The 20,657-nt window shown below is 44.8% G+C and overlaps 1 protein-coding gene across 1 annotated transcript in view; it reads left to right on the top strand.

Moving 5' to 3' along the window:
• OLFML2B (olfactomedin like 2B) overlaps positions 1-20,657 on the top strand; it is a 126,044-nt gene that overhangs the window by 53,796 nt on the left and 51,591 nt on the right. Inside the window, exons 2-3 of the mRNA XM_075832265.1 lie at positions 93-356; positions 3,486-3,593. Coding sequence (XP_075688380.1) covers positions 93-356; positions 3,486-3,593 — 372 coding nt within the window. The remainder of the gene's footprint in view (positions 1-92; positions 357-3,485; positions 3,594-20,657) is intronic.

Raw genomic sequence — 20,657 nt, 5'->3', positions numbered from 1 at the left:
GGGATTATATACCGAGGGATTTTCTCTACAGAACTAGACTAGAGGTGGCAAAAAGCGAATTTACTATAAACTGTTTTTTGTTTTTTTCACAGTTACTGGGTGATTATGACAAAGTTAAAGCCATATCAGAGGGATCCAACTGCAAGTGCAAGTGTGTTGTAAAGCCATTAAATAGAGACTCATGTGAAAGAACAAAGAATAGTGATTCCAAGCCAGAAGACTTCTACACAGTGGAGACCATAACATCAGGTCCAGACTGCAAGTGTGCATGTGTGGCCCCACCATCGGCCCTAAATCCATGTGAGGGAGATTTTCGGCTAAAAAAGCTTAAAGAAACTGAGAAAAATGGCTTCAAGGTAATTTTCATATTATTTCCAATCATGCATATAGATATTTAACCCCTTAAGAACACGGCCAATCTTCATTTTTTCATTTTTGTTTTTTCCTCCCCGCCTTCCAAAAGCCATAACTTTTTTATTTTTTCATCGACATAGCCGTATGTGTGTTTGTTTATTGTGTGACAAGTTGTAATTTTTAATGGTGTTAAGGGTTTAAGAGAGGCTTATTTCAGAAGAGTTGGTGGGTATCCGGAAAGTAGGCATATTACTTGGTTTGATCATAATGGATCCAATGTGAAAGTTCGTATCCAGCCTTCATGCTTATTGCTGGACATTGCACATACTAGAATTTTACTTATGCTGTCTGACACTTGCTGCATATCTAAAAATAGAAGTGTCAAAAAAGTTGCAGACATTCGGTTGCTATAGGCAAAACCTTAATTTACCCTTTCTGATTTTAAGTAAACTTCTTAGTGCTAATGTATTTTGTAGCAATTTAAGATGAAATAATCAAGACACACATTTACACAATATCCCTTAAGATAACATTTTTTGTTAAAAACACAAAGCCCAAGGCTTTAGAATGCTGTTGCGCTTTATATATTCCCTTATTTTGCTTTCTAAGTCCAGCCGATGCTCGCTCTCTTGAATCAGCTGCTTCCCTCTACAGGCAAGTGCTAATTGGTTATGGTGGCCGCCTGTTAAAGAGGCTCTGTCACCAGATTATAAGTGCCCTATCTCCTACATAATCTGATCGCCGCTGGAATGTAGATAACAGCAGTGTTTTTTATTTTGAAAAACGATCATTTTTGAGCAAGTTGTGAACAATTTTAGATTTAGTTTCTTAATGCCCAACTGGGCGTGTTTTTACTTTTGACCAAGTGGGTGTTGTAAAGAAGTGTATGAGGCTGACCAATCAGTGACCAATCAGTGACATACACTTCTCATTGTTCCAGCCCAGCATGATCCACAGCACAGTGAGATTGTGCAGTGAAAGAAGCTGGGCTAGAACAATGAGAAGTGTATGTCACTGATTGGTCTGCCTCATGCACTTCTTTACAACACCCACTTGGTCAAAAGTAAAAACACACCCAGTTGGGCATTAAGAAACTAAATCTAAAATTGCTCATAACTTGCTCAAAAATGATCGTTTTTCAAAATAAAAACCACTGCTGTTATCTACATTCCAGCGCCGATCAGATTATGTAGGAGATAGGGCACTTATAATCTGGTGACAGAGCCTCTTTAAGCAGTAAAAATGTATTCCTGTGTGACATGTGTTGTATCCTCACCAATGCATATCATATCACATCATATCCTGGCACCGGCTGCATTATCAGCAGCATAAATACATTAATTAACCCCTCAATAGTGCCTAAGCAGACGCCTACTGCTTAGGCCCCCTCAGATACTCAAAACATCAGGAAGGAGACTCAGGACATGTGTGCCTGCCACTTGAGAATAAATGTAACATTACACAAATTTCTTTCCAAATGTAAAAATAATTTGATACAGCACAGGATGTATCATTCGCATACCTCCCAACCTTCCCAGATTGCAGGGCAGGGGTTTATCCTGAATTCAACTGTATCTGCATTCTCAGGACGCAGATACAGTTGAATCCAATGCTGAAGCATGGAACCCTCCGCTCCCTGCTTCAGCTTTCAACTAAGGAGTCCCGGGCAAGACCAGCGCAAGCTCTCTGACCGGGGACTCCTGTCGTGGAAAAGCCCTTGACGTCACTGTCCGCATATGGACAGTGACATCAGTGGCTCCTCCGGGAGTGGAATCCTCGGCCATAGCGTTGCGTCGCTCTGGCCGGGGGTTCCGACATCTTAATACCGCTAACATCATTGTCCATATAGGGACAGTGATGTCAGGGACTCCTCCTGGAGAGGAATCCCCGGCCAGAGCATTGCCGACACTCTGGCTATGGATTCCCCTCCTGGAGAAGCCCCTGGCGTCGCTATCCATATATGGACAGTGACGTCAGGGGCTCTTCCTGAAGCGGAATCTGCTCCTTGAGAAGCCCCTCGCATCACTATCCATATATGGACAGTGACGTCAGGGGCTCCTCCTTGAGAGGAATGAGGAATCCTCGGCAAGAGCGCTGCCGACTCTCTGGCCGGGGATTCTGCTCCTAGAGGGAGCCCCATTGGAGATATCTACAGGGTGGATGGCGCTATCTTCAAGTGGGGTGTGGCACTATCTACATGGGCACTGTGGCACTATGTAGGCACTGGCACTTTATATGCGGGCACTGTGGCACTACCTACAGTGGGCACTGTGGCACTATGTGGGCACTGTGGTGGTATGTGGGCACTGGCACCATCTATGTGGGCACTATCTACAGGGACATTGTGGCACTATGGGACATTATACTTTATGGGGCATCTGTGTGGGCATTATACTGCATGGAGGCAGCTATCGGGGCATTATGCTGTATCGGGACAGCTATGGGGCATTATATTATATGGGGCATCTGTGTTGGCTTTAAACTTCATGGGTGCATCTATAGGGGCATTATACTGTATGGGGCATTATACTGTTTGGGGGAAGCTATTTGGCATTATACTGAGTGGGAGGCACTATGGGGTATTATACTGTGTGGGGGGCACTATGGGGCATTATACTGTGTGGGGGCACTATGGGGTATTAAACTGTGTGAAGGCAGCTATAGTGGCATTATACTGTGTGGGGCTTCTATGGTGGCATTATATTGTGGGAAGGCACTATGGGAGCACGATACTGTGTGGGCTGAACCAGGTCTGTATGCGGGTTTAGAGGCATGGCTTAAAAGGGAAAAAATGTCTGTGCCGAGCTACTCGCGCCGCATCGGTTGTCCCTCTTTGCGATACTTGAAAGTTGGGAGCTATGTTATTGGTGTTTTCTTGATATGGATGTGTGTGACCCTTACTATCTGAATCATATTTGAATCTTGAATATTGATGTATATATTCAGTCGAAAAAAGTTTACCACACATATGCAAAAACTTGATTTCCCTATTAGCCTTAATTTATGAACTTTGCTTACAGGTGATAAAGACAAAGCACTAGATTGAATATTTATATTTATTTGTTCATCTATTGTAAACTTATAAATGGTAGGTTTTAGTATTGATCTGTTAATGTGTTCTTCTACTGCAGCTTTCAACTATTATAGAAATGCTGGAAGGGGCTTTTTATGGACTAGATCTTCTGAAGTTGCATACTGTCACTACAAAAATTGTTGGTCGTATTGAGAAACTTGAAGAGGTAAGTTTACATGATAAATGAGGAACACAGCATGATTGCCATTCCCCGGGCAGCATTGGAGATATTTGTTTTCAAGAGTTACTCAAGAGGTAAGAATAAGGGTATGTTCACACGGCCTATTTTCGGCCGTTTTTCTGGCCGTAAATACCCGAAAATCGGCCAAACAATTGTAAGCAGAACGCCTCCAAACATCTGCCCAAAAAAAGGCCACGAAAAAGAAGTGCAGGTCAATTCTTGGTACGTTTTTGGAGCCGTTTTTCATAGACTCTATTGAAAACCGCTCCAAAAACGGCCGTAAAAAACGCAGCGAAAATCGCGAGTGGCTTAAAAAACATCTGAAAATCAGGAGCTGTTTTCCCTTGAAAACAGCTCCGTATTTTCAGACGTTTTTAGTCTAGCGTGTGAACATACCCTAAGAGTGCAGATATAAATGAGTTGTGACTCTATATAGCACAAAATCGAGTTGTGCACTATATTGTGCATATGACTAATAATTCTTCCATCAATTTAACTCTGTGTATTGTTTAAAGGCTGTGTATATCTGTTCGCAACAAACAACAGGTACGATAAAAGGAAAAAAGGTTGAATCAGTGTCAAACAGCTGCTGCAAAGCAAATAAAATATTGTCATGCATTAAAAAAAGACTATATGTTACTACTGGGAAGCCTTGTTTTGCATTGCTTTGGTAAAAAAAAATACAACACATTTTAAACGTATGACGGGTCTTTTTGTAGACTGAGTGTAAAGGATCTGCCAGGCACAGCGGGGTTAACTCCCAGAACTAATCAGTCAGCACCTGAGAATACATCCCTGAGACTGACTCCTGCTTCCACCATTCAGGCTGGCAGGCTTAGGAGTGGGAGAGCCTATCGTAACCTGGCCAGACTCAGCTAGCTCCCGCCCTCGGTCTATTTAAGCCTGCACTTCCTGTCCCTCGGTGCTTGTTATTGCTTTTGTTTCTTTCCTTGTGGTTCCTGGCCCAGCTACAGCTCCTGCTATTTTTGATCCTGCTCCATACCGACCCTGGCTTACCGACTACTCTTCTGCTTTTCGTTTTGTACCTCGCACACTCCTGGCTTGACTCGGCTCGTTCACCACTCTGGTTGCTCACGGTGTTGCCGTGGGCAATGGCCCCTTTTCCTTGCTTGTGTTCCTTGTATGTTTGTCGTGTTTGTCGTGCACTTACTGAGCGCAGGGACCGCCGCCCAGTTGTACCCCGTCGCCTAGGGCGGGTCGTTGCAAGTAGGCAGGGACAGAGTGGCGGGTAGATTAGGGCTCACTTGTCCGTCTCCCTACCCCCTGCCATTACATAATAACAAGCCCATACCTAGTCTACCCCTGGTCCCTGACACCACTATGGATCCCCGTGAGACCCTGGCTCAGCAAATGCAGGGTCTCTCCCTACAGGTCCAGGCCCTGGCTCAGAGGGTCAACCAGCCTGATGCTACCCTGGTAGTTCCCCTCACCGCACCTCTTGAACCCCACCTCAAGTTGCCCGACCGGTTCTCAGGGGACCGGAGGACTTTTCTCTCCTTTCGGGAGAGTTGTAGGCTTTACTTTCGTTTAAAGCCTCATTCCTCAGGTTCTGAGAGCCAGCGGGTGGGTATAATTATGTCCCGGCTCCAGGAAGGGCCCCAAGAGTGGGCCTTCTCCTTGGCTTCTGACGCCCCTGAACTTTCCTCCGTTGATTGTTTCTTTTCTGCTCTCGGACTTATTTATGACGAGACTGACAGGACTGCCTTTGCCGAGAGTCAGCTGGTGACCTTACGTCAGGGTAAGAGACCTGTTGAGGAGTACTGTTCTGACTTTAGGAAGTGGTGCGTAGCTTCTCGGTGGAATGACCCCGCATTAAGGTGCCAGTTTAAGTTGGGTCTGTCGAATGCCCTGAAAGACCTGCTAGTTAGCTATCCCTCTTCTGACTCCCTAGACCAGGTTATGGCTTTAGTGATACGACTTGACCGACGTCTCAGGGAACGACAACGTGAACGTTTATGTGTTTTCTCCTCCGACTCCCCCATGATGCCTCCCGAAGCTCCGTTGCTTCGTTCCTCCCCGAAAGATTCAGAGATACCTATGCAACTCGGGGCCTCCGTGTCCCCCCAACAACGTAGAGAATTCCGCAGGAAGAATGGTCTCTGCTTCTACTGTGGGGACGACAAGCATCAAGTGAACAACTGTCCTAAGCGTAAGGTTGCAGCCAGAGAACTTCCGCGTCTAAGTGATCATCGGGGAGGTCACTTGGGCGCACAGGTATTTCCCGTAAATATGAAACATACTAAGATCTTGCTTCCCTTTCAGGTCTCTTTTGGTGGTAGGTCTGCTACCGGCAGTGCTTTCGTGGATTCAGGGTCCTCTACTAATATCATGTCTGTGGAATTTGCTATGTCCCTTGCTATGCCTCTTATTGATTTGCCTAAACCTGTCCCGGTAGTGGGTATCGACGCCACTCCTCTTGCTAATGGTTATTTTACACAGCATACCCCTGTTTTTGAACTCCTTGTTGGCTCCATGCATTTGGAGCAATGCTCTGTACTGTTGATGCAGGGATTATCGTACGATTTGGTTCTAGGTCTTCCCTGGTTGCAGGTGCATAATCCTACGTTTGACTGGAATACTGGGGAGCTTACCAAATGGGGTAATGAATGTTGTACGTCATGTTTTTCTGTTAATTCTATTTCTCCCCCTAAGGAGGCGAATACGCTACCCGAGTTTGTTCAGGACTTCGCTGATGTTTTCTCTAGGGAGGCCTCCGAAGTGTTACCTCCTCATAGAGAATACGATTGTGCTATCGAATTGGTACCAGGAGCTAAGCTTCCTAAGGGTAGGATATTTAATCTTTCTTGTCCCGAACGTGAAGCTATGAGAGTGTATATCCAGGAATCCCTGGCCAAGGGTTACATTCGTCCCTCTTCTTCTCCGGTAGGTGCTGGCTTCTTCTTCGTGGGGAAGAAGGATGGTGGTCTTAGGCCATGCATTGACTACCGTAGCCTGAATAAGGTCACGGTAAGGAACCAGTATCCCCTTCCTTTGATTCCTGATCTCTTTAATCAGGTTCAGGGGGCCCAATGGTTTTCTAAATTGGATCTACGGGGGGCGTATAACCTTATTCGCATCAAAGAGGGGGATGAGTGGAAGACTGCGTTTAACACGCCCGAAGGCCATTTCGAATACCTCGTCATGCCCTTTGGGTTGTGTAATGCCCCTGCGGTCTTCCAGAATTTCATAAATGAGATTTTGAGAAATTACCTGGGGATTTTTCTGGTAGTGTACCTTGATGACATACTGGTGTTTTCCAAGGACTGGTCCTCCCACGTGGAGCATGTCAGGAAGGTGCTCCAGGTCCTTCGGGAAAATAAACTGTTTGCCAAAACCGAAAAATGTGTGTTTGGGGTACAGGAGATTCCATTTTTGGGTCAAATCCTCACTCCTCATGAATTCCGCATGGACCCCGCCAAGGTTCAGGCTGTGGCGGAATGGGTCCAACCTGCCTCCCTGAAGGCGTTACAGTGTTTTTTGGGGTTTGCTAATTATTACAGGAGATTTATTGCTAACTTCTCGGTCATCGCTAAGCCCCTTACGGACCTCACTCGCAAAGGTGCTGATCTCCTCCACTGGCCTCTTGAGGCTGTCCAGGCTTTTGAGGTCCTTAAGAAGTGCTTTGTCTCGGCCCCGGTGCTGGTTCAGCCCAACCAAATGGAGCCATTTATCGTGGAAGTTGACGCATCTGAGGTGGGAGTGGGGGCTGTCTTGTCCCAGGGTACCAGGTCCCTCACCCATCTCCGCCCCTGTGCCTACTTCTCCAGGAAGTTTTCGCCAACTGAAAGTAACTATGATATTGGCAACCGCGAACTCTTAGCCATTAAATGGGCATTTGAAGAGTGGCGCCACTTCCTGGAGGGGGCTAGGCACCAGGTAACGGTCCTTACCGACCACAAGAATCTGGTTTTCCTAGAATCTGCCCGGAGGCTAAACCCGAGACAAGCTCGATGGGCGTTATTTTTTACCAGATTCAATTTTTTGGTTACCTATAGGGCTGGGTCTAAAAATATTAAGGCTGATGCACTGTCGCGTAGCTTCATGGCCAGCCCTCCTTCGGAGGAAGATCCTGCTTGTATTTTGCCTCCAGGTATAATCATTTCCTCGATCGATTCTGATTTAGTCTCTGAAATTGCTGCTGATCAAGGTGCAGCTCCCGGGAACCTTCCTGAGAACAAGCTGTTTGTTCCCCTGCAATTCCGGCTAAGGGTACTTAGGGAAAATCATGACTCCGCACTATCTGGCCATCCAGGCATCCTGGGTACCAAACACCTCATTACCAGAAATTATTGGTGGCCTGGGTTGCCTAAAGACGTTAAGGCCTACGTCGCCGCTTGTGAGGTTTGTGCTAGGTCCAAGACTCCCAGGTCCCGACCAGCGGGCTTACTGCGTTCGTTGCCCATTCCCCAGAGACCTTGGACACATATCTCCATGGATTTTATCACCGATTTGCCTCCATCCCAAGGCAAGTCGGTGGTGTGGGTGGTGGTGGACCGCTTCAGTAAGATGTGCCACTTTGTGCCCCTCAAGAAACTACCCAACGCCAAAACGTTGGCTACCTTGTTTGTCAAACACATCCTGCGTCTCCATGGGGTCCCTGTCAATATTGTTTCGGACAGAGGGGTACAATTTGTTTCATTGTTTTGGAGAGCCTTCTGTATGAAGTTGGGGATTGATCTGTCCTTCTCCTCTGCCTTCCATCCTGAAACCAATGACCAAACGGAGAGGACTAATCAGTCTCTAGAACAATACTTAAGGTGTTTTGTCTCTGACTGTCAATTTGATTGGGTCTCTTTCATTCCCCTCGCCGAATTTTCCCTTAATAACCGGGTCAGTAACTCGTCAGGGGTCTCTCCTTTTTTTTGTAATTTTGGGTTTAATCCACGGTTCTCCTCCGTTTCACCTGGTAGTTCCAGCAATCCTGAGGTAGAGGTCGTTCATCGGGAACTGTGCACAGTCTGGGCCCAGGTTCAGAAAAACCTAGAGGTGTCCCAGAGCGTACAAAAAACTCAGGCTGATAAAAAACGTTCTGCTAACCCCCTGTTTATGGTCGGGGATCTGGTGTGGTTGTCGTCTAGGAACTTGCGTCTCAAGGTTCCGTCCAAGAAGTTTGCTCCCCGGTTTATTGGGCCATATAAGGTCATTGAGGTCCTCAATCCTGTCTCCTTCCGGCTGGAGTTACCCCCGTCTTTTCGGATACACAACGTGTTTCATGCCTCCCTCCTCAAACGCTGCTCCCCGTCCTTGGCTCCCTCGAGGAGACCTCCTGTTCCCATCCTCACCCCGGAGGGGGTGGAATTCGAGGTGGCCAGGATTGTGGACAGCAAGATGGTCCAAGGCTCCCTCCAGTACCTGGTCCATTGGAGAGGATACGGGCCCGAGGAGAGGACTTGGGTACCAGCCCGGGATGTTCACGCTGGGGTATTGGTCAGGAGGTTCCACCTGCGTTTCCCCAGTAAGCCAGGTCCACTTAGAAAGGGTCCGGTGGCCCCTCATAAAAGGGGGGGTACTGTAAAGGATCTGCCAGGCACAGCGGGGTTAACTCCCAGAACTAATCAGTCAGCACCTGAGAATACATCCCTGAGACTGACTCCTGCTTCCACCATTCAGGCTGGCAGGCTTAGGAGTGGGAGAGCCTATCGTAACCTGGCCAGACTCAGCTAGCTCCCGCCCTCGATCTATTTAAGCCTGCACTTCCTGTCCCTCGGTGCTTGTTATTGCTTTTGTTTCTTTCCTTGTGGTTCCTGGCCCAGCTACAGCTCCTGCTATTTTTGATCCTGCTCCATACCGACCCTGGCTTACCGACTACTCTTCTGCTTTTCGTTTTGTACCTCGCACACTCCTGGCTTGACTCGGCTCGTTCACCACTCTGGTTGCTCACGGTGTTGCCGTGGGCAACGGCCCCTTTTCCTTGCTTGTGTTCCTTGTATGTTTGTCGTGTTTGTCGTGCACTTACTGAGCGCAGGGACCGCCGCCCAGTTGTACCCCGTCGCCTAGGGCGGGTCGTTGCAAGTAGGCAGGGACAGAGTGGCGGGTAGATTAGGGCTCACTTGTCCGTCTCCCTACCCCCTGCCATTACACTGAGCAGTTATCTTAGTTATTTTCTTTTACCAAAGCATTTTAAAGGCTATGAAATCTTGCCAGGCGGTCCGTTAGTGAATAGCTTCAAGAGTCAAAGAAAATGAAAGTTTAATCTTGGCAGCACTTCTCATAGAAAAATTCCAGTGAATCCAAGATAATATTTAAAAGGTTTATTAGATGCAGTTCAATATACTCGTTATGAAACCGTACCGGTCTCTTCACCAGGACCGTACACCATAAAAATAGTAGTAGAGTTGACAGCATTGAATTTAATAATCGAGGATTTAATTCCACAAGTTGTCATACAGAAAAAAATTTAATGTTTCGACCCGCAATGCTAGGGTCGAAATGTTGCTGTTTTTTTCTGTATGACAACTTGGGCACAAAAAAATCTTTGATTTTTGAATTTGATGCTGTCAACTCTACTACTATTTTGGGTATTGCATTGGGAATGGAGGCCTTCTCATCTCTAGCATACTTGCATCCCTCTATTCCTTGGGTCTGCTGCTGTCCTACCACATGGTTCATTTGGATATACACCATAAAAATCAGAGCACGCAGCTAGGGTAATGAATTTTTTTCAAGCGACAAACACAGGTTCAAAGTGGAAGTGGCTGATGTCACTTCACTTACACAATACATAGAAAAAAGTATATAGTTTTTCAGCAGCAAGCATTTCCCAGGCTACCCTACTTCCGGTAATCTGAAGCTGGTGTATACATTAGATTATACTCTCCTGCTTGACTCCTCCAGACATCCATAGAACCTGTGACAGGTCTACGTAGTTGCAGTTTACAAGTACAAACAGCGTAATTTAAAAAAAATAAAAATGTAACAGAATGCTGCGACCAAGAATCAATAAAGATACAGTAAATCCTACTACAGTAAGAAGGTAGTAAGAAGGAAACATTGACCCATTTTTGCCCTGCGCTGTATACATATGACAGCAGTGGGTGATCGTGAACAGCCATACATGTCAGGAGCTGAGCCTAGGCCATCAGTAGCAGATGTCAGCTCCAACGTACAACTGTAACATACCATACCTGTCCGTTTAACCCCCTTAGATGCCACGCCAATAACAACCACGGCATCCAAGGGGTTCCCTCTGTCAGTCTATCAGCTCACCCGAAACGCGATTAGCTTTGAGATGGCCCCCAGGGCTGCCTTCCTTGAACTTCTAATAGGCCCTGCCAAAAGGGTTTTAAAGGCTATGTACACCTTTGACAGGCAAAAACATTTTTTTAAATGAAAAAGGTGTATCAATGTGTTTTGTGTAACTTTGTAAATACTTTTTATTAAAAATTATTATTTTTTTTTTTTTTAAATATAGCTGTTTTATAGTCTCTATACAGAGTAGCTATATCTAGCGCTTTTCACTGAATCCGTCAGTCCCGCAGACCTGACAGTTCCAGTGACAGCGGATCCACTTGTAAACTATCACATCTAAGTTATGAACGTAGATATAATAGATTACAAGTGGATCCTGTGTGTCCATTACACCTACAAACATCTGCCCATTGCTTGCAATGGGATTTACGGTGTTCTGTTCCAACAAGGCTTAATTTTACGGCGGGTAAAAAGACGCCCGCGAAAAACACGTGTTTGTCACTTCTTGGGACGTTTTTGGAGGCGTTTTTCATTGACTCCATTGAAAAACAGCTCCAAAAACTGGCCGTAAAATACGCAGCGAAAAACGTGAGTTTCTACAAAAACGTCTGAAAATCAGGAGCTGTTTTAGTCTGAAAACAGCTCCGTATTTTCAGACGTTTTTGGTCACTGCGTGTGAACATACCCTTACACAAAACACACTGATACACATTTTTATTAAAAAATGCTTTGCCTTTCAAAGGTTTACATAGCTTTAAAGTATAAAAAAGATAAATCTAAGTTATAAAAAATTATTATGGAAAAAAAAGTTACAAAACTAAACAAAATTGGTAACAATCCATACTATAAAATTATTACATTATTTTCCCACATTATAACCTGTATGGCAGAAAAAAACCCTCATGTGGCTATGTCGATGGAAAAATAAAAAAAGTTGGGGCTCTTGAATAGAGATGAGCGAACTTATCAAAAGTTCGGTTCGGCTGGTTCGCCGAATTTCACGAAAAAGTTAGATTCGGACCGAACTAGTTCTGACTGAACCTGTCATTTCCGTGCGCCGAGCATGGTACTGTCCAGGGTGCTGAAAGAGTTAATGGGCTGCACTAACTCTTTCAGCAACCTTGACAGTACCATGCTCGGCGCGCGGAAAATACAATTTTAATGTAATAAAAAAAAAATAGAATATGTTCATACTTACATTCCTCCTGTCCGGCATCCAGCGATGACGTTTCATCCATGTCGCCGCTGCAGCCAATCACAGGCTGTAGTGGCGGTCACGCACGTCACGTGACCGCCTCTGCAGCAAGTCACAGGCTGCCGCGGCCGCTGCAGCCAGTCACAGGCTGCCGCGGCCTCTGCAGCCAATCACAGGCTGCCGCGTCAGGAAAGAAGGTCGGACTGGAGGAAGAAGAGGGACTCGTCACCAAGACAATGACCGGGTACGTATGAAATGCTTTTTATTTTATTTTTAATCAGCAGCCTCTTTTCTCTATCAGTGATTGATAGAGACAAGTGGCTGCCGATTAGTATAATATTTTTGTAATGTTTTTTCTGCCCGCCCGGGTTCGGTCAAAACGTGTTCGGCCGAACCCGGTGAAGTTCGGATTCGCTGCGAACCGAACTTTTCGGTTGTCCCGGTTGGCTCATCTCTACTCTTGATTCTCGATAATGAAAAAGTGATAGTTGTGGTCCTAAAGTTTCTGCAGCCACTGTCTGCATCAATGCCGCACATAATCTGCGTTGCAGATTCTGTTGCGGCTTTGCCTAAAATGTGCAGGAAATTGATGCGGATTAGCCGTTGCGTATTCAGGTGAAGAGTACTTCCCTTCTCTCTATCAGTGCAGGATAGAGAGAAGGGACAGCCCTTTCCCTAGTAAAAATGAAAGAAATTCATACTTACCCGGCCGTCGTCTTGGTGACGCGTCCCTTTTTCGACATCCAGCCCAACCTCCCTGGATGACACTGCAGTCCATGTGACCGCTGCAGCCTGTGATTGGCCTGTGATTGGCTGCAGCCGTCACTTGGACTGAAACGTCATCCCGGGAGGCTGGACTGGAGGAAGAAGCAGGGAGTTCTCGGTAAGTATGAACTTCTATTTTTTTTACACGTTGATCTATAATGTGATCGGTAGTCACTATCCAGGGTGCTGAAACAGTTACTGCCGATCGTTTAACTCTTTCAGCACCCTGGACAGTGACTCCTGACGACGCCTAGCAACGCTCCCGTAATTGCGGGCGTTTTTACGTTCGTGTGCAAGGGGCCTCAGTCTCGCTATAGACCTAGAAATACATAGGTCCAGCCAGAATTAAGTAATATCCTGTTCGAAAAAACCAATACGCAACGCAACACACATATCATCTGCGGATTTCATTGCAGAATTTGAATCTCCATTGAAGTCAATGGAGAAATACCGCAATGAGTCCGCAACAAGTCCGCTACACGTCCGCAACAGCCAGTGTATGCTGCGGACACCAAATTCCGCACCGCAGCCTATGGTCCACAGCGGAGTTTTCCGCCACGTCAGCACGAACCTAACTGAAAAGGTGTGGAAACCAATGGAGAATATGTCCGCAGCGGAATTCCAGAGCAATTCCGCCACGTCTGGCCATGGCCTAAAGGGGTTAAAAAATTATAAAGTAAAAAGCAAATTGCTGACATTCGGCTGTAATGGCAGGGACCAAAATTAGTTTAGTTCCCCGCCATTAACCCTTTAAATGCAGCGGTTGCTGCATTTAAGGTGTTTGCAGCTCATCGGCACCCCGGCAATGAAATTGCGGGGTTCCGGTGGCTGCAAAGGCAACCGGAGGCCTAATCAAGGCATCCCGGTCTGCCTAGCACGGCAGCCATTCAGGCCCCCCCCAGAGGTGGGGACTGGAAGGCTTCCGTAGCCAACGGCAAGATGGCGCCGGCTCAGGAGCTGAGCCGGCGTCATCAGCAGTGTAGATGTCAGCTGTATGTTACAGCTGACATCCACCTGTAACAGCAGGAAACAGAGCTAGCTCCGATCCCTGCCATTATGCCCTTAGATGTAGCGATCGAAAGCGATCGCTGCATCTTAGAGGTTGCTAGCAGATTGGCAGCCCTGCCATGCAATCAGGGCTGACGACTGCTGCTATGGCAACAGGAGGCTTAACAATGGTATCCTGCTCTGCTATTACGAAAGCCGATTAGGGAGGTAAAACCTAATCAGCTTGCTGTCAGTGAATGACTGACAGATCTACATAGGTAGTGCAATGTATTAGAAAAAAACAAACCATACAGTTGGACCTTCAAGTCCCCTAGTGGGACTAAAAAAAAGTGTAAAAAAAATAAAGTGATGTTTTGTTTTTTTTTAAAACATATAATAAAAGTCTCAAATACTAAAATAAAACACAATCACCCTTTTCCCTTATCAAGTCCTTCATTATTGAAAAAAATAAACCATACATGTTTGGTATCGCCGCGACCATAACGGCCTGAACTATAAAAATGTTATGTTATTTATTCCACGGGGTGAACGGCGTAAAAAAAACGTCAAAAATTATACCAGAATTTCTGTTTTTGGTCACTATGCCCTCCAAATATTAAAATAAAAAGTGATCAAAAAGTTGCATGTATCCAAAATTGGTACCTATAAAATCTATAGCTCGTCTCGCAAAAAACAAGCCCTCATACAGCTCTGTCGATGAAAAAATGTAAACTTTATGGTTCTCACAACTTGGCGACAGAAAAAATACATTCTTTTTACAAAAGTAATTTTATTGTGCAAAAAGTTCTAAAGCATAAAAAAGTGCTATAAATTAGGTATCGCCGGAATCGTACTGACCCGCAGAATAAAGTTAACATGTAATTTATAATGCATGGTGAACGCTATATAAAAAAAACCCTAAAAAACTATGCCAGAATTGCTGGTTTTTGGTAACCTTGCCTCCCAAAAAATAGGATAAAAAGTGACAAAAAGTCGCATGGTACCCAAAAATGGTACCAATAAAAACTACAGATTGTCCGGCAAAAAACAGCCCTCATACCACTACGTCTATCAAAAAACAAATTTGTTAAGGCTCTAATAAGCCAGGAAAGAAAAAATACGACACTGTGCAGGCCCGAGGGGAACATTTTTTCTGTTTCAAGAGGCGAATTATCAAGGCCCTAAAATTAGGAAACCGGGAAGGGTAGGGCCCAAACATATCTGCTGGAAATGAGGGTGCCCGTATTATACCAGGACAACAGTTTTCCCGCAAAAGTCCCCAAACTGCAAAGGTGCAAAGTGTGGACCAAAAGGGCGATAAGGAACGACACCCTTTATCAGTGCGACACTGGCCTGTGCAGAGAGGATTGCTTCACAGTGTAACACAAATCTATGGATTATTTTATTGTTTTTTTTACTCCATTATTATGCCACCTGACTATGCCCCTGTACTTTGCCCAGCTTACATGTACCCCCACATTATAAACTGAAATATCAGTAAAACTCCAAACAAAACTACTACCAAGCAAAATCCACGCTCCAAAAGCCAAATGACGCTCCCCCTTCGGAGCCATACAGTGTGCCCAAACAGCAGTTTACTTCCACATATATGGCATCGCCAAACCAGGGAGAACCTATTTAACAATTTTTGGGGGGTGTGTCTCCAGTGGCACAAGCTGGGCACAACATATTTGCCACTGAAATGGCATATCTAGGGAAATCATTTATGGAAAAGACCTGTAGGGTGAAAATGCTCACTACACCCCTTAATAAATGCCTTGAGGGGTGTAGTTTCCAAAATGGGGTCACTTCTCAGGAGTTTCTTTTATTATTTCACATCAGACTCTCTGCAATTGTGAACCAATACTTTGTAAATCGCCAAATTAGGCCTCAATTTCGCATGGTGCTCTTTCACTCCTGAGCCTGGTCGAATGTCTGGGCAAAAGATTAGGGTCACATGTAGGGGTTTCTAAAACCGGGAAACAGCATAATAATTAGGGAGCTGTCTTGTTATGGTGGTACAAGCGAGGCACCACATATTGGCATAGCTATGGAAAAAATAAAATTTGCACTCTGCAACATCGAGTGCACACTAATTTCTGGAAAACACCTGTGGGGTTAACATGCTCACTACACCCCTAGGTGAATACCTTGAGGGGTGGAGTTTCCAAAATGGGGTCACTTCTGGGAGGTTTCCACTGTTTTGTTCCCACAGGGGCTTTGCAAATGCGACATAGCACCCAGAAACCAATCCAGCAAAATCTACACTCCAAAAGCCAAATGCCGCTCCTTTCCTTCTGAGCCCTACTGTGTGCCCAAACAGCAATTTATGACCACATATGGGGTATTGCTATACTCGGGAGAAAATGCTTTACAAATGTTGGGGTTGTTTTTTTCCTTTATTTGTTGAGAAAATGAAAAATTTTGAGCTAAAGCTATGTCTTATTAAAGAAAAGGGATTGTTTTTATTTTCACTGCCCAATTCAAACAGATTCTATGAAACACCTGTGGGGTCAAAATGCTCTCTACATCACTAGATGAATTGCTCAACTTTTTAGGCGTTTTCACTGTTTTGGTACCTCAGGGGCTTTGCAAATGTGACATGGCCTCTGCAAAACATTCCTGCTATATTTGAGCTCCAAAACCCAAATGGCGCTCTTTCCCTTCTAAGCCCTGCCGTGTGTCCAAATAGCTGTTTATGACCACATATTGGGTATTGTTTTAGTCGGCGGAATTTGCTTTACAAATCTTGTGGTGCTTTTTCTCCCTTTGTCCTTGTGGAAATGAGAAAAAATTAGCTAAACCTAAATTTTCTTTGAATAAATTGAGATTTTAATTTTCAGGCCTACTTCCAATAATTTCCGCAATAAACCTGTCGAGTCAAAATGCTCACTATACCCGCAGATAATTTCCTTGAGGGGTGTAGTTTCCCAAATCGGGTCACTTTTGGGGAATTTCCACTGTTTTGGCACCGCTAGAGCCCTTCAAACCTGACAAGGTGGCTAAAATATATTCTAATAAAAAGAAGGCCCCAAAATCCACTAGGTGTTCCTTTGCTTCTGAGGCCGGTGCTTCAGTCCATTAGCACTCTAGGGCCACATGTGAGATATTTCCTAAAACTGCAGAATCGGGGCAAAAAATATTGAGTTGCATTTCTCTGGTAAAACTTTCTGTGTTACAAAAAAAAATGGATTTAAAATGAATTTCTGCAAAAAAAATAAAATGTGTACATTTCACCTCTACTTTGCTTTAATTCCTGTGAAACGTCTAAAGGGTTAATAAACCTTCTAAATGTTGTTTTGAATACTTTGAGGGGTGACATTTTTAAAATAATGTGACTTATTGGGGGGTTCTAATATATAAGGCCTCAAAACCACTTCACAACTGAACTGGCCCCTGTAAAAATAGCCTTTTGAAATTTTCTTCAAATGTGAGAAATTGCTGCTAAAGTTCTAAGCCTTGTAATGTCCTAGAAAAATAAGAGGATGTTCAAAAAAATTATGCCAATCTAAAGTAGACATATGGCAAATGTTAATTAGCAACAATTTTGTGTGGTATAACTGCCTGTCTTGCAAGCAGATATATTTAAATCTAGAAAAATGCAATTTTTTGCAATTTTTCCCAAAACTTTGGCATTTTTCACAATTAAATACTGAATGTATCGAGCAAATTTTACCAGTAACATAAAGTCCAATGTGTCACGAGAAAACAATCTCAGAATCGCTTGGATAGGTAAAAGCATTCCGAAGTTATTAACACATAAAGTGAGATATGTCGGATTTGAAAAATGAGGCTCTATCAGGAAGGTCAAAAGTGGACAACGAGGGAAGGAGCGCAGAGAATCATTGCCAAAAATAATAAAAATAACATAAACTACATAAATAATAATACAATTAATATGGCTCTTCTATAAACTGGTTGTATTGGTGAAGGAAAAAGGCCAATCTAATAAATGCATTCTTCTGTATCATACACAAAAAATACAAATATAAAACCCACAGACACAGATATATAATTGTTAGTATACTGTTCATGTACTGGATCCATACTGGCAGGGCCAGTTTTAGACAAAGTGTGGCCCTGGGCAAAGATAAAAGTGGGGCCCAAAATGGTGAATTATTGTATCAATAATGCAGTCAATTCAGAAGGCGGTGTGCAGAGAACTGCATTGCTGATTTCTAGCGCTTCTAGGAGTGTTGCAAGTGCCAAAGCATATGTCCCCACTCACACATAAAATTAGCTATATACATATACAGTTATTAAATCATACCACTATGCCAGATCAAATATTACCTGCATACTGTTACTGAATACCACTATTATAAGATCAATATTATCAATAATAACACAATATAAGGTCCAAATAATACTGCCACACCATAACCACATAGTGACTAAATAATATTACTATACTGTTACTGAATAATACCGCCACACGATAACACATAGTGACTGAATAATACCCCCATAGTGTTACTCAATAATACCGCCACACCATAACCACATAGTGACTGAATAATACCCCCATACTGTTACTGAATAATACTGCCACACCATAACCACATAGAGACTGAATAATACCCCCATACTGTTACTGAATAATACCGCCACACCATAACCACATAGTGACTGAATAAAACCCCCATACTGTTACTGAATAAAAACCACTATACAAAGACCAATATTACCACCATATAGTGAACATATCGTGGTAGATGTCAGTTATACACAGGAGCTCTGCAGACTATATAAGTGATCACAGCACATTTATATCCATTGACTCATCACAGGTGATGTTTTCTCTGATTAAAGTCGTTCACTTTCCCTTTTTTTCTCCATATGGCCCATATCACTGTGACGTATTATTCCAGCAACGACTCATCTCTGCAGAATTTGACACACAGACATGTTGGTTTCTCGCTTTGCCTGCACCCTCCCCACCTATACCCCATCCTCTAAACAAACTCGTAATCTACAGTGTCCCATATGGTAATAATGATCACTTAGTGCTCGACAAAAAAAAGTTCCCCCTCAGTAAATATGCCCCCTCTGTCCCCTCCACACACAATAATAATGACCCCTGTCGTTCCTGGAGCATCCCCTGTAAATAGCACCACCCAGAGCCCCCTGTAGATAGTGCCACACACAGCCCCTTGTAGATAGTGCCACACATACCCTCTTGTAGATAGTGCCACACACAGCCCCTTGTAGATAGGGCTACACACCCCCTCTTGTAGATAGTGCCACACACAGCCCCTTGTAGATAGTGCCACACAACCCCCATGTAGATAGTGTCACACACCCTCTCTTGTAGATAGTGCCACACACCCCCTCTCTTGTAGATCGTGCCACACCCCCCCCCCCCCCCTGTGTAGATAGTGCCACACAGCTCTTCTCTTGTAGATAGTGCCACACAGACCCTTCTTGTATATTGTGCCACACAGCCTCTCTCTTGTAATACTGCCACACAGCCCCTCCCTTGTAAATACTGCCACATAACCCCCCTTGTAGATACTGCCACACAGCCCCCCTTATTGATGGTGCCACACAGCCCCCCCCTTATAGATGGTGTCACACAGACCCATAAAAAAAATTGTACTCACCTAGCCTGCGATGGACGGAGCTGCTCCAGAGCCTTGAGACGCCGACACGGGACCCTTGTGTAGGCAGACGTGATCTGGTGACGTCATCACGTCGGCCTATGCAGCGAATTTGTCCCAGCTTCTTATAGGCTGCAGGCCTGTAGCCTAAAGTATTCAATTGTATCTGCATCCTGAGGATGCAGATACAATTGAATGTGGCAGTTGCTAGCACCAGGGGCCCCCACGGTGCTAGCAATGACACCGTACATAAGGAGGCCCGTGCTGCCCGACCAATAAATATTATGTCCTGGGCGGACCCGGGCCTCCTCATGCCGCAGGCCCCGTAGCAGCCGCTACGTGCTGCTATAGTGCCACCTCTGGGTAGGGGGCCCTAAGCGGATGGGGGCCCTGGACAATTGCCTAGTTTGCCCCCCCCCCCCTAATGCTGGCCCTGCTGGCCTTCAGAACAACTAAACTTCTTTGTTGTCTAGATTCAACAATGTGCTGGAAATATTCGTTAGGCTACATTCACACAACAATGGAAAAAAAATCAGTCGTTAAAAACTGATCAACTGTTAGTTTTTCATGACTATTTTGCATCAGCGTGTCTCCAAATTTTCATCCATTTTCTGGCCGTCTGACCATTTCTCATCCTTTTGTTTGTCATCCATTTGTCATCCTTTTTTATCCGTTTGCCATCCGTTTTCATAGCCGTTAAAAAAAACCTAATTAATTTAATTTGTCTGGTTTTTTTTTGTCCAAACACCCTGAAACACCACAGTGCCCATGTAGATAGTGTAACAATGCCCCTGCAGATAGTGCCACAATGCCCACGGTAGATCGTGCTCATAAAGATAGGGTCAGTGTCCACATAGATAGTGCCACAGTGCCCACATAGTCCCACAGTGCCCACTGTCAATAGTGCCACAGTATATATGGACAGTGACGTCAGGGGCTCCCTCTAGGAGAGGACTCCCCATCCAGAGCGCTGCCAATGCTCTGGCTGGGGATTCTTGAATTACAAAGCGCCTTAACGTGACTGTCAATATATGGTCAGTGACGTCAAGGGCTTTTCCAAGACAGTAGTCTCCGGCTAGAGAGCTTGCGATGCTCTTGCCGAGGACTCCATAGTTGAAAGCCCTGACATCACTATCTATATAAGACACACAGTAGAAAAAGTCAAGAGGAACACAATAGTCCTCCACATAGAAAAAATGTGCGGATGAGCATTTTATCGTGTACAATATTACATGAACATTTATACAACTGTAACATCCAGTCTGCCCCAACTACCCAACCCCCAACGCACCC

This window comes from Rhinoderma darwinii, chromosome 7, assembly GCF_050947455.1.
Source record: "Rhinoderma darwinii isolate aRhiDar2 chromosome 7, aRhiDar2.hap1, whole genome shotgun sequence".
Classification (NCBI taxonomy): Eukaryota; Metazoa; Chordata; class Amphibia; order Anura; family Rhinodermatidae; genus Rhinoderma; species Rhinoderma darwinii.
Note: the sequence above shows the minus strand (reverse complement) of the source record. Positions and strands in the feature narration are given on the sequence as shown.